This window comes from Xenopus laevis, chromosome 8S (assembly GCF_017654675.1).
Source record: "Xenopus laevis strain J_2021 chromosome 8S, Xenopus_laevis_v10.1, whole genome shotgun sequence".
Taxonomy (NCBI): domain Eukaryota; kingdom Metazoa; phylum Chordata; class Amphibia; order Anura; family Pipidae; genus Xenopus; species Xenopus laevis.
Window position 1 is genome coordinate 485,001 of NC_054386.1, and position 12,650 is coordinate 497,650.

General features: G+C 40.5%; 1 protein-coding gene across 3 annotated transcripts in view; it reads left to right on the plus strand.

Moving 5' to 3' along the window:
* The window catches only part of hectd1.S (HECT domain containing E3 ubiquitin protein ligase 1 S homeolog), a 65,590-nt gene that overhangs the window by 8,395 nt on the left and 44,545 nt on the right, over positions 1 to 12,650 (plus strand). For all 3 annotated transcript variants that reach the window (XM_018232184.2, XM_018232182.2, XM_018232183.2), the window contains exon 2: positions 12,363 to 12,614. In XM_018232184.2, the coding sequence (XP_018087673.1) occupies positions 12,475 to 12,614 (140 nt within the window). In that variant the 5' untranslated portion in view covers positions 12,363 to 12,474. The remainder of the gene's footprint in view (positions 1 to 12,362; positions 12,615 to 12,650) is intronic.

The window sequence follows — 12,650 nt, forward strand, 5'->3', positions numbered from 1 at the left end:
ACCTAATTGTAAATAATGCTACTCTGTGTAAAATATAGTAGGTGCCCTTCAGATGAAAACCTCAAATATTTGTTTCAGTGCATTCTCGTGTAGTCCTATAATTATTGAATGTTATCCTTAAGACTAAACAGAGGAAAGATAAAATGGGGTCTCCGAGGAAAGATGAGCAGCATGGTGGTGTAGTGGGTAGTAGAGATGGGGGTCTCAGAGGAAAGATGAGCAGCATGGTGGTGTAGTGGGTAGTAGAGATTGGGGTCTCAGAGGAAAGATGGGCAGCATGGTGGTGTAGTGGGTAGTAGAGTTGGGGGTCCCAGAGGAAAGATGGGCAGCATGGTGGTGTAGTGGGTAGTAGAGATGGGGGTCTCAGAGGAAAGATGAGCAGCATGGTGGTCTAGTGGGTAGTAGAGTTGGGGGTCTCAGAGGAAAGATGAGCAGCATGGTGGTGTAGTGGGTAGTAGAGATTGGGGTCTAAGAGGAAAGATGGGCAGCATGGTGGTGTAGTGGGTAGTAGAGTTGGGGGTCCCAGAGGAAAGATGGGCAGCATGGTGGTGTAGTGGATAGTAGAGATGGGGTTTCAGAGTAAAGATGGGCAGCATGGTGGTGTAGTGGCTAGTAGAGATGGGGGGCACAGAGGAAAGATGAGCAGCATGGTGGTGTAGTGGTTAGTAGAGATGGGGTCTCAGAGGAAAGATGAGCAGCATGGTGGTGTAGTGGGTAGTAGAGATGGGGTCTCAGAGGAAAGATGAGCAGCATGGTGGTCTAGTGGGTAGTAGAGATGGGGGTCTCAGAGGAAAGATGAGCATCATGGTGGTGTAGTGGGTAGTAGAGTTGGGGATCGCAGAGGAAAGATGAGCAGCATGGTGGTTTAGTGGGTAGTAGAGATGGGGTCTCAGAGGAAAGATGAGCAGCATGGTGGTTTAGTGGGTAGCATCCATGGGGTTCCGCTTTCAGTATGCTATGACTTGTGGGCAGGTCTCAATTTTTTCTTTTCTACCTTTCCAATCTAATGGTTTCATGTTAGTCATTGAGTTGTGCTGATGAGGCATTTGGGTGTTGGATTGAATAGTGGGTCCAAACTGTTAAAAATGTGGATCTCTGATCCATGTTTCACAAACTTGACTTGAGCAAGGATCAGTTCCACATGCTTGTTTGGGTTTTCTCCAGGGGTTTGCCCCACTCCAATGGCATACGGTAGGTTAAAGGTAATGTCAACCCAATGGTAGCACTGAAAACTAGAAAAAAAAAGTTTATTTGAAAGTTGCTTAGAATTGTATGTTTTCTTTTATTAGGCAGATTTTATTTGGGGTTAACTTGCCCTTTAAAATGTCTCCTGACAAAATTGGTGTGGGTGAATTTGATAGGAACATAAGATTGAAAGCTTCAGTGTTTGAGGGACTAATATGAAATATGTAGATTCTGCTGTGGAATATGTTTGCACTATATAAATAAAGCATAATAATGATTATTCTTACACCTGTTTCCATGTGATGCACTGTACACCTGCACAGGTGGAACACACCGAAGGGCAGCAGATCTAATAAGAAAAAAACAAAGCTGTTCCAGGTAACTGTAGCCTTAGGCTTAGATTAAACAAGCAGTAATTAACAGATCATTCAGCACCACAACTGGAAATGATTCATTGAACCAGCCACTCCATGCTTTTGTGCACACAGAGATTGGTGAGGCCATACATATTGAGGGTGTCATGGCCAGACATATTCTTTCACTATACCAGCGTACAGACTTTGATAAGGCTTATTACTCAGCGTGATTCTGCCAGCTTTATCACCCTCATTATCATGTATATGACAGGTACAAGAGCATTGTGCTGGGGTGTGTCCTGTACATTTCTGCAATATGTTACCAGATGCTCATTTTATTTATTTATATATATATAGAGAGAGAGAGAGAGAGAGAGAGAACTCACAGCATTCTGTACAGTCTGTGCTCAAACTATGTCTCCACTTATCAAATGAGCCTTTAAAAATGAAGAACCTATGCTACTTCCCAATATACTGTACATTCATCTGCATCTAGGGAAAAGAAGTATTGACCTTTTGGTCTTCTCTGCACGTCTGGTTCTGACTCCTGAAGATGACTGCTTGACTGTCAGAACCATAGACCATAGTTTATATAAAATTTAGGAATCTTACCAAACTGGTATATATATTTAAGTAAATATTGCCATTTTACATCTCATGCCTTGACCCACCATTTTGTGATTGTCTGTGTGTTGCCTCAGAGATCACCTGACCAGAAATACTGCAGCTCTAACTGTAACAGGAAGAGATCACCTGACCAGAAATACTGCAGCTCTAACTGTAACAGGAAGAGATCATCTGACCAGAAACACTGCAGCTCTAACTGTAACAAGAAGAGATCACCTGACCAGAAATACTGCAGCTCTAACTGTAACAGAGATCACCTGACCAGAAATACTGCAGCTCTAACTGTAACAGGAAGAGCTCACCTGACCAGAAATACTGCAGCTCTGACGGTAACAGGAAGAGATCACCTGACCAGAAATACTGCAGCTCTAACTGTAACAGGAAGAGATCACCTGACCAGAAATACTGCAGCTCTAACTGTAACAGGAAGAGATCACCTGACCAGAAATACTGCAGCTCTAACTGTAACAAGAAGAGACCACCTGACCAGAAATACTGCAGCTCTAACTGTAACAGGAAGAGATCACCTGACTAGAAATACTGCAGCTCTAACTGTAACAGGAAGAGATCACCTGACCAGAAATACTGCAGCTCTCACTGTAACAGGAAGAGATCACCTGACCAGAAATACTGCAGCTCTCACTGTAACAGGAAGAGATCACCTGACCAGAAATACTGCAGCTCTAACTGTAACAGGAAGAGATCACCTGACCAGAAATACTGCAGCTCTAACTGTAACAGGAAGAGATCACCTGACCAGAAATACTGCAGCTCTTAACTGTAACAGGAAGAAGTGTGGAAGCAAAATACAGACCTCTGTCTTTTAATTGACTCGTGACCTAACATGTATGGTTTGTTTGGTATGTTTGTGTGCACCGTGAATCATATTATCACAGGGGGCGGCCCTTAATTTTTAAAATTGCAGTTTTCTATTTATGATTACCCAATGGCACATACTCCTAAAAAAGTATATTATTTTGAAGATGGTTTATATACATCAAGCAGAGTTTTACAAAGGAGCTGTGTTAGGCAATCTATTTTTTATAGAGACCTACATTGTTTGAGGGGTATAGTTTTCCTTTAAGAACCTTTGGAAATGCTTATTGCACCCTGGAATTTTCATAAGAGTGTCAGTTTGTTTCCAAAAAAACCAAACATTTTTTATGGGAAAGAGTTCCCCTTTAAGTGTGCTATTCTAAACTCGCTTTTAATTGTGTTTGTGCTGCTGAAGGCCAAGGGACCACATAATATAGAATCCTCATGTGCAGTGGTGCAACACTATACAGGGCGAAGTGATGATGCACATAACCAATGTTCATTGTCTTTAGAAGGAGGAGTAGCTCATGGCAACCAATGAGGATTTTGCTTTCATTAGTCTTATTGCCTTCAACCAATGGTATGGTATCGGTTATCTGAAAACCCGTTGTCCAGAAAGTTCCAAATTATGGAAAGACTGTCTCCCATAGACTCCATTTTATCCAAATAATCCAAATCTTTTAAAACGATTTTGGCAGGCGGCATTTTAACATAATGTTTATGTGTAATGTGTTGGCAATAGCTACTCGTTCCTTTTAGTGTGTTTTATGTGAGTGTTCAGGGGAGCATATGGCAGCTGATCAGTTTATAGGAGGATACTTCTAACATCTAAAAATAACATCTAGTAGTGGGACCCCCTAGCCCCCTTGGTTGTTTCTATAGCAAACGAGAAGGTGGTATTGAGATCAGAGTGTTTAGTATGAACACTGTGGGGATTTGTCCTTGCACAACACACACACAACACACACAACACATGGTAAGTGAGTACTTGTTTAGTTTGCATTTTTGGCTCAGATAACTGCTGTGCAGCTTCAGTCTGCAACTGTCAGAAGTGTTCTGCCTGTTTAATGTTATTGTCCCTGGCATTATTGCTGGTATGGTAGAGCCTGTTTGTTGCTCTTGAGCTCTGCCAGTGGAGGTCTACTTGGGACTGCATAGTCATTGTTGTGCCCCAGATCTAGCTTAGCAAACTTAAATATCACCCATAGTGGAACTTTGTGGTTATTCTTACTTGATTTGTATATAACAAAATAATAGAGATGAACTAAATCCAGGATTCTCCCAAATCAGAGCCTTTTTTAGCAGGATTTGGATTCAGCCAAATCCAAGCACCTGGTAGAGTCCTGTATGGGTCCAGTCAGGCAGACCCGTGCCCAACCCCACTTGCACACGCCACTACACTATACCACCTACCCAGACCCACTACCTGACCCGCATCTGTAATGGATTTATGTGATGTCACCATGGACCAGAATTGACATCATTCTTGAGGCAGATCAACCAGGCTAAAGGGTAATAAACGTTAGAATGTCAAGGGTGAGAGAACAAAGACCCACAGATGAACCATAAACCCAGGCACAGTACCCGAAGTACCTGGGTGGTGAATCAGGAATGTTCTACCTGAAACTCATCCACTTTAATGCTGGGTTTATTTATTTATGCATATTACATATGTACTATATATAGGTATTATGCATTTTTCATTGATTGCATTTGGTTTTTCCAAAGGGGAATGGGTGTGCAAGCTCCAGGTTTCAATAAGAGCTTTATGTAGCATTTGGAAGAGGGCTTCATGAGTCTTAATTATACCCTGCCTGAACTTCTAGTCATTGGTCTGATACAGCGCCTAATGCTGCTTTGAGCTCTCTGTGATGTGTCCACGGCATGGTTGCTAAGTCTTGTGTTGGAGTTGTGTGTATGTGTTGCTGGGCTTCATCCCACTACACACTTGTACAGAGCAGAAAGCACCCTGTCTCTGTTACAGGAATGTAATCGGGGCATCTTGTTGGTCTAGGAGAGATTTTTGTCTGATAGCTGCATATCTAATTACTAGCAGTGTTTTCTTTGGTTAAATCTCTATTTTCCTGGGAAACCATAAGCCAGAACTCTTGTGTTTTGTTGTTGAAGGTCACAAGCCCTAATGGATTTGCCCCAAACTGTGGGGCATAGGTAGAAGAATGGAGGGGGGGGGTGCCAATCATTCCACCAACAGTAAAAAGTACATAAGTACAAGACATGAGAGCAGTGAAATCCATGGGTGATTAAGAGCATACGACAGGATCATTTATTGGCCACAGTCTGCAAATGGCACATATTAAAGGGAGGGGACTTTTGGTATGTTATAGAATGGCTAATTCTAAGCAACTTTTCAATTGCTCTTTTTATTTTTATAGTTTTTGAATAATTTGCTGCCTTCTTCGGACTCTTTCCGGGGTCACTGACTTCATCTAAAAAACAAGTGCTCCATAAGGCTACAAGTATATTGTTATCGCTACTTTTTATTACTCATCTTTCTATTCAGGCCTCTTCTATTCATATCGCAGTCTCTTATTCAAATCAATGCATGGTTGCTAGGGGAATTTGGACCCTGGCAACTAGATTGCTAACATTGTAAACAAGGAGAGCGGTTGAATAAAAAAGCCAAAATTAAAAATATCAAATATTCTCAGAATACCAATCTCTGCGTCATATTCAAAGTTAATGTAAAGGTGAATAACCCCTTTAAAACTTGCCTGAAAGATTTAATTTGCAATACAGTACATATTTGTTTTACACTTTACCCTAATTGAATGCTAAAGTTTACTCTCTGGTAGAATTGGGGCTTCATTGTCCTGTTTAATGGCAGGTATTTATTCTTCTTTGTGTAAAATCTTGAGCCATAACTGCTGTCAGTACAAACTATAGTTCTTGCTTTCTATAAACAACTCCCCAACCTCAGCGGCAATTGATTTATACACAGTGATACCAATGGTTAGAATATTTCATTGTTACTGTAGTGGTTTAGCAGGCCAGACTGGAGAGGTAATTGGCTAGATTAGATCTCTAGCTGTCAGCCATTCTTACATCATTTTCCTTCAACATAATTTTAGATTCACCCAGATATCAACTTAAAATAAGCATCATATTAATATAACATTTTTGTCATTTTTAGTTGCTTAGATCTTTATTGGCACATCACTTTACAGTTTGGACTGTCACCCACGAATTAAAGGAATCTGGATTCTGCTTAAACAGTTTATTCACTTTCCAGCACTTTAAAAGGGGGTGTATGGTCAAAAATGAAAATCCCTCTCTGGCTTTGGGGAGTGAATATAAGCATTTTACTAATTGCAAATAATTATTTTTTATGAGCCGTTTTTTAGTTGCTCGCAGCACAATCATATCCCCCACATACCTGCTCATGCAGCAGCAGCAGCGCATAAATCCTTCATGGCCCGTGGCCATTTTGTCTGCTTGGCCCGCCTGCTTCTACTTCTAGTCCCGCCCACCTACCAATGAAAAACTAGTAGGCAGTCAAGCAGCGATGGGAGTGACGATGAGGTGCGCACACATTGAGCAGGTGTCTGCAAACAAGACTGCCTACTCCTTTTTCATTTGTAGTTTGCAAGCAACTAAAAATGGCTCCTAAAAAAATAATTATTTGCAATTAGAAAAATGCTTATAATCACTCCGCAAAGCCAAAGGGGATTTTAATTTTTGACCATACATCCTCTTTAAAAAAAAACAAAAAAAACTCAGTAATCTTCGGAAACTAAGCGCCTTATCGCCGCATGTGCAGTTGAAGGAATCTTCCGGACAACTGCACATGTGCTGAAAGTGACGGTTATAGCTAAAGGGAGAGAAAAAGATGGCGCCCGTACTCTGCGATGAGCGGTAATTACAGGATATGGGGCAATTACTGGAGTTATAACCTGTGCGGGCGGGAGCAGGGAAGGGGGACTATGTAGGCAGTGTCGGACTGGGATACCAGGGACCCACCAGAAAACCTTAGGTCGAGGGCCCACTTTCCAAACTTTTATACCTCCTCTCCTCACTCAACCTCTTTATTCTCCTAGTCTCTTTTCTCTACATACTATACTCTATTCTTCCATTATTAAGCCTCTTTATTCCCATAAAGAAATAGAGAATGGCCATGAAACAGGCCAAAAGTTAGAAGCAGGTGGGCCCACTGACACCTTGGCCCACCGGGAGTTATCCTGGTATCCCTGTGGGCCTGGTTGGTTATGGTTATGTAGGGTAGTGGGTTTTTATAATATGGGGAGTTGAATTCTCCTTTAAAGGCAGCTGTTTTGTTTTGAATTGATACAATAGTTGCTAATATTCCACCGATACTGCTGAGCAATGTATTAACTAAATGTAGCAACTAATTGTATCAATGAAATGTATCAACCAAATGTAGCAAATTGTAACAGTTCAGATGTTCCAGGATGACTGAGCTGCCAGACTGAGACATGAACATTAACAACTGAACTGAAGAAAGTGTTTGGAATTTCCGGTGAACGACCCTTTTAAAGTTGTTGGGTTTGTCCTGGATTTATTGGATTCCTATGTGCAACTCAGATAGTAGAAAGGTAGAGGAATTAGCTGATTAACAGACTTGGGGTAAACTTGATTTCTGCTATGTTTCACCAGCAAGGACAGAGATAATGCAGCAGGGGCAGAGATAAATTGTATTAACAAAAAATATTTTTTTTGTAAAAAAAACCCCACAGTTTTTATGTAATGTATAGTGGGAATTTGCCTAGAATGCTATTGATTTCATGTGGCTATTTTATTTTTTAGGTTTTCAACCCCTTTACCCACTGCATTCATTGCAGTACAGTTGTTAAATGATTTAATGGGCCTTGGAAAAAAAATGTACTGCCTGTCAAAATGCAATTGAAATGACTATACATACCCTAAAGTGCCTCCAAAAATATAGGGTTTTACAGTGGAGTAGTAAGTAGAGTGGGAAGGAAAAGCTCAAGGGTTAAAAGGACTTAGAACTGGGAATGGCTGAGTTGAAATCTCTGTAAATGCTTCTCAGTTTACTATATACATAACTTTGTAAAAAGGATTACATTGCTGTTCAGTAATGTCAGCAATTTAAAGATTGAAACATTTGTAAAATCTTGTGTCTCCTGGTGAATGCTGCAGGGAATAATGATAATATGATATGAACTATCTGTTGCTTAAGTGTTCATTTTGGGGGTATAGTTTTCTTTTAATCATGTGTGGTCAAGTCAAAAACTTGTTATCTTGGAAAGTTTTACCAGCGACATTAAATAGGATTATCCTTCCTTTTGATAATAGGCAGATATGGATGAAGGGATACATTTGTTTTTAACTTGTGTGTTTAATATGTGAAGTTTGGCACCTTCAGGGCAAACCTATTATTATTATTATTATTATTATTGTTATTATTATTGACAAAGCAACAACATATTTCCTGCCCTTTCCAGAGAGTATATATTATTTATATCAGTTCTACCCTAATTCTCTCTTTCTTATTTGTGTAGCAGCTCAGATGGTATCCATCCGATTGGTCAACTTGTATGTTTGTTTATAAAATGTTTGTCAGCAATGGCCTATCAGTTTAGGGAAAAACAGTGACACTTCCTAAACACAAAACTAGAGTTTATGGACAAGTTGGGGTCAGTTTGAGGGACATGTGTGAAGCCTGATTTCAGTAAAGCTGAGAAACTGAGCTTGTAGGAAATAACCTGATTATTAGTCTCAGCAATGCTGCATTTCAATGAAATTGAATTTGTCTGGGCTTACTGGAGATAGGGAAAGTACAGCTTTGGTTGTATAGGACTGTAGAAGTGACATTTAACTGAAAAACAAGAGAAGGGATTTGGGTAGGAGGACAAGTGCTGAATGCGAGGGATGTGGGATGAAATGAAATGAGAGTTGATAGGAGAAATGTGATGATGAATCTGCAAAGGCCAGAGAGATGCAGTTTAAAGAGCGACAAGGTGCTTGTATTGGAAAGTATCTCCAAGATATATGCTTTTTGGCAGATAATTACCATTCGGTTTTTTATGGTTTGTCCTGTGAAAACTTATTGGGGCTCATTTATCAGCACTGGTCACATATGCCCAGGGACCTATAGCAACCAATCATTGATTAGCTTTTCAAAGCCAGCTGCAAGTAGAACAATGAAAGCAGCTATTTGATTGGTTGCCATGGGTTACTGCCCAGTGTTGATAAATGACCCCCATTGTGTTTGATTAAAACTGAAGAGAAACGTTTCTCCTAAGTCAGTACCAGTTTGTTCCAATATAATTCAACAGTTTTTATGTGATAATATGTGAGACGTTGTGCTCATTGAATTGCATTTGGCATTATGGGAAAATTCAATGAATTGAATTGGAATTGAAAGTGGAGATAAACATTGGACCAGATTCAGTTTGATGAGAAAAACTTAAAGGAGAACTAAACCATAAAAATGAATGTGGCTAAAAATGGCATATTTTATATAGTGAACTTATTGCACGAGGCTAAAGTTTGAGCTTGTCAATAGCAGCAATGATCCAGGACTTCAAACTTGTCACAGGGGGTCACCATCTTGGAAAGTGTCTGTGACACTCACATGCTCAGTGGGCTCTGATTGGCTGTTGAGAAGCTAAGCTTAGGGCTCGTCACTAATTATCCAGCAGCACAAAATGAGCTTCCCTGGCTGTAATATAAGCTGATGCTACAGGTTTGCTGATTATTCAATTCTGATGCTAATTGCACTGGTTTCTGTGCTGCCATGTAGTAATTATGTGTATTAATTACTAATCAGCCTTATATTGTGACATTTCTATTCTATGTGTACTGTATATTGTGAGTGGGTCCCTAAGCTCAGTAAGTGACAGCAGCACAGAGCATGTGAATCAGTGAATCAGCAGAAAAGAAGATGGGGAGCTACTGGGGCATCTTTGGAGACACAGATCTTTACTGCTAAAGGGCTGTGGTTGCCTTGGGCTGGTACAGAAGCACAAAACCCAAATGTACAACACTTCTACCTACTTCTTTAGTTAAGCTTTAGTTCTCCTTTAAAATGTGGGTTTTGTTGCTGTGACGTGTGTTTTGGAAAGCTCCTTGTGTGACATAACACATATTTAGAGAAGTAACTGTGAACAAAATGTGTTACTTACTGGTGAGAAGGCTTATCATTTGTAGCAAAAAGATTGAGTATGTAAGAAGGGTTTGTAGTTGGACAATTCATCTAAGACAATATCATGTTAACCCTGCCCTTTGCAGCAGGGTTACTCCAAAAAGATCTAGCATTGTATCATTGTATTGGGTATATAAGGTTTGTGGGGAAATTCTGGTCATATCATTGAGGTGAGTAGGCAAGGGCTCATGGGAGTGGATATGTGTGACAGTCACAGCTGCTTTATATACACACCTGGGCCATAGTTAGGGTGAGTAACTACTTATAATTTGCCTCTGTAGAACAAAGCCTAGAGATGTAAGGATGTAGAATAATTATCATTTGTTCCGTGTCATTAGATGATGGCAGTATCAAGTGTTCCATGATCTACAGGAAAGACTGGAAGTGCTGCTCTTTTTGGAAACAAAGAGTGAGATTATTATTAGCTCAGATGCCAGTCATGTTGATGTCACGGCTATGGTGCAACTTCCTCGGTGTTATTTCACTTTTGACTGGAAATTCAAGTCATGGCACTGCCTTGTGCCGCTTCATTACTACCCTGCGCAGATATTTTAAACGTCACTTAACTGTAATCTGTGATATGGATTGCTGAAGGTGTATTCTGGCTTGCTACATATTTAATGATAATCAAGCCTTGAGTCCAGCTAACATTGTTTGCAGATGGCGATGAATATGGTCGTCCTGATCTTTTTATCATTGAAGTACTTAACCGTCTCCTTTCTTTTTTTTTTTAATATTAATTGTGTGACGGCTAGTCCGTCGTGGTGCTTCCACTGAACTCCACAGGGTATAGAATTCATCTCTCTCCTCTTGTCTAGAATTCTTAAAGTTTACCGGATTTGTGGTCTTATCGCATAGATAGCTCTTCCTGAAGTTAGTGTAAAATAGTATTGTGACCACAGTCCGGTTTACTTTGACTGCCTTTATTTTGTGGTGTCCCATAGTTAGTAGAACATTGAGTTAGTTTCTATTGGGACAGCTCCACCGTCTATAATTTCCTTTTCTAACCTATTTTCTAATGAATTCAAGCCCTATTAATTCATGTGTGATTCGTAATTTATTTTTGTCGTTTATTAATTGCTTTAATGGATTAGGTCAGTGATCCCCAACCAGTAGCTCATGAGTAACATGTTGCTCTCCAACCCCTTAAAAGTTGCTCCCAGTGGCCTCAAAGCAGGTGATTATTTTTGAATTCCAGGCTTGGAGGCAGTTTTAGTTGTATAAAAACCAGGTGTACTGTCAAACAGAGTCTCAATGTAGGTGGACAATCCACATAGGGGCTACTAAATGGCCAATCACAGCACTTATTTGGCAGCCCAAGAACATTTTTCATGCTAGTGTTGCTCACCAAGTCCTTTAACTTCTGAAGGTTGCTCACGGGTTGAAAAGGTTGGGGATCCCTGGATTAGGTCTAGGTCAATCAATTTGATTTAACGTAAGAAGCACATAGCACTTTTCCAACCTTATATGAACTTGTGGGGGGGTAGATCAAGTTTTTTCTATTTACTAGAAGCACTGTGCACTCTTTGGTCTTTTTAATAATCTATTAATTGATGTCAGTTATGAATTTTCTCTAGATTTGAATCTATTTAAATATTGTATATAACGCACTAAGCACTTTATTCACCTTATTCAATAAGAAATATTAATACCTCGGTTTCGCATCGGTATATTAATTAAGGTGGTGGTTATTGATGTGATGACATTAGGGAATGTATTATTTAATTAATTGGTCTACCTGAAAATATTAATTGAAGTTTATATCTAAACCTCAATTAGGGAATATACGGGGTATGTTTTGTCTTTCGGTTTCTATACATTTCTATACACTGACCTAGTCAGACCCTGCTATAGGTTCCAAACCACAAGCTATATCACAGGTTCCTCTCTTCTCTTTTTTAATTCTTATCGAATATGGTAAGTGGCATTAAGGGTGCTTGCCAGTGGTCTATAGCAGTGTCCCTGCCAGTGTTCTATAGCAGTGTCCCTGCCAGTGTTCTATAGCAGTGTCCCTGCCAGTGTTCTATAGCAGTGTCCCTGCCAGTGTTCTATAGCAGTGTCCCTGCCAGTGTTCTATAGCAGTGTCCCAGCAGGCTGCTGTTTGAAGTCCCATTATAATCCGCTTATCCTCTGACACTTTGCAGGCGCCTGTGCTTTGCTGTGGTCAGGCAGGGATTAACCTGCTTTAGACAAGGCATTAATAACCGGCTGCATTTCCTCCTTTTCCTTTGCAGGTGAGGAACCCTGGCTGAAAGCATTCCATACAGATTGTGGAAAGGAAGAACTCTTTAAATCGGCCACCGTCCCCTCCAGCCAGCGTGGCATCCCTCTCTGTGCCGAGCTACAATGGCTGACGTAGATCCAGACACACTACTGGAATGGCTGCAGATGGGGCAGGGGGACGAGAGAGACATGCAGCTCATTGCCTTGGAACAGCTCTGCATGCTGCTGCTTATGTCCGATAATGTGGATAGGTGTTTTGAAACGTAAGTGGTTTTTCCTTCTTCCCCCCCCCCATTTAA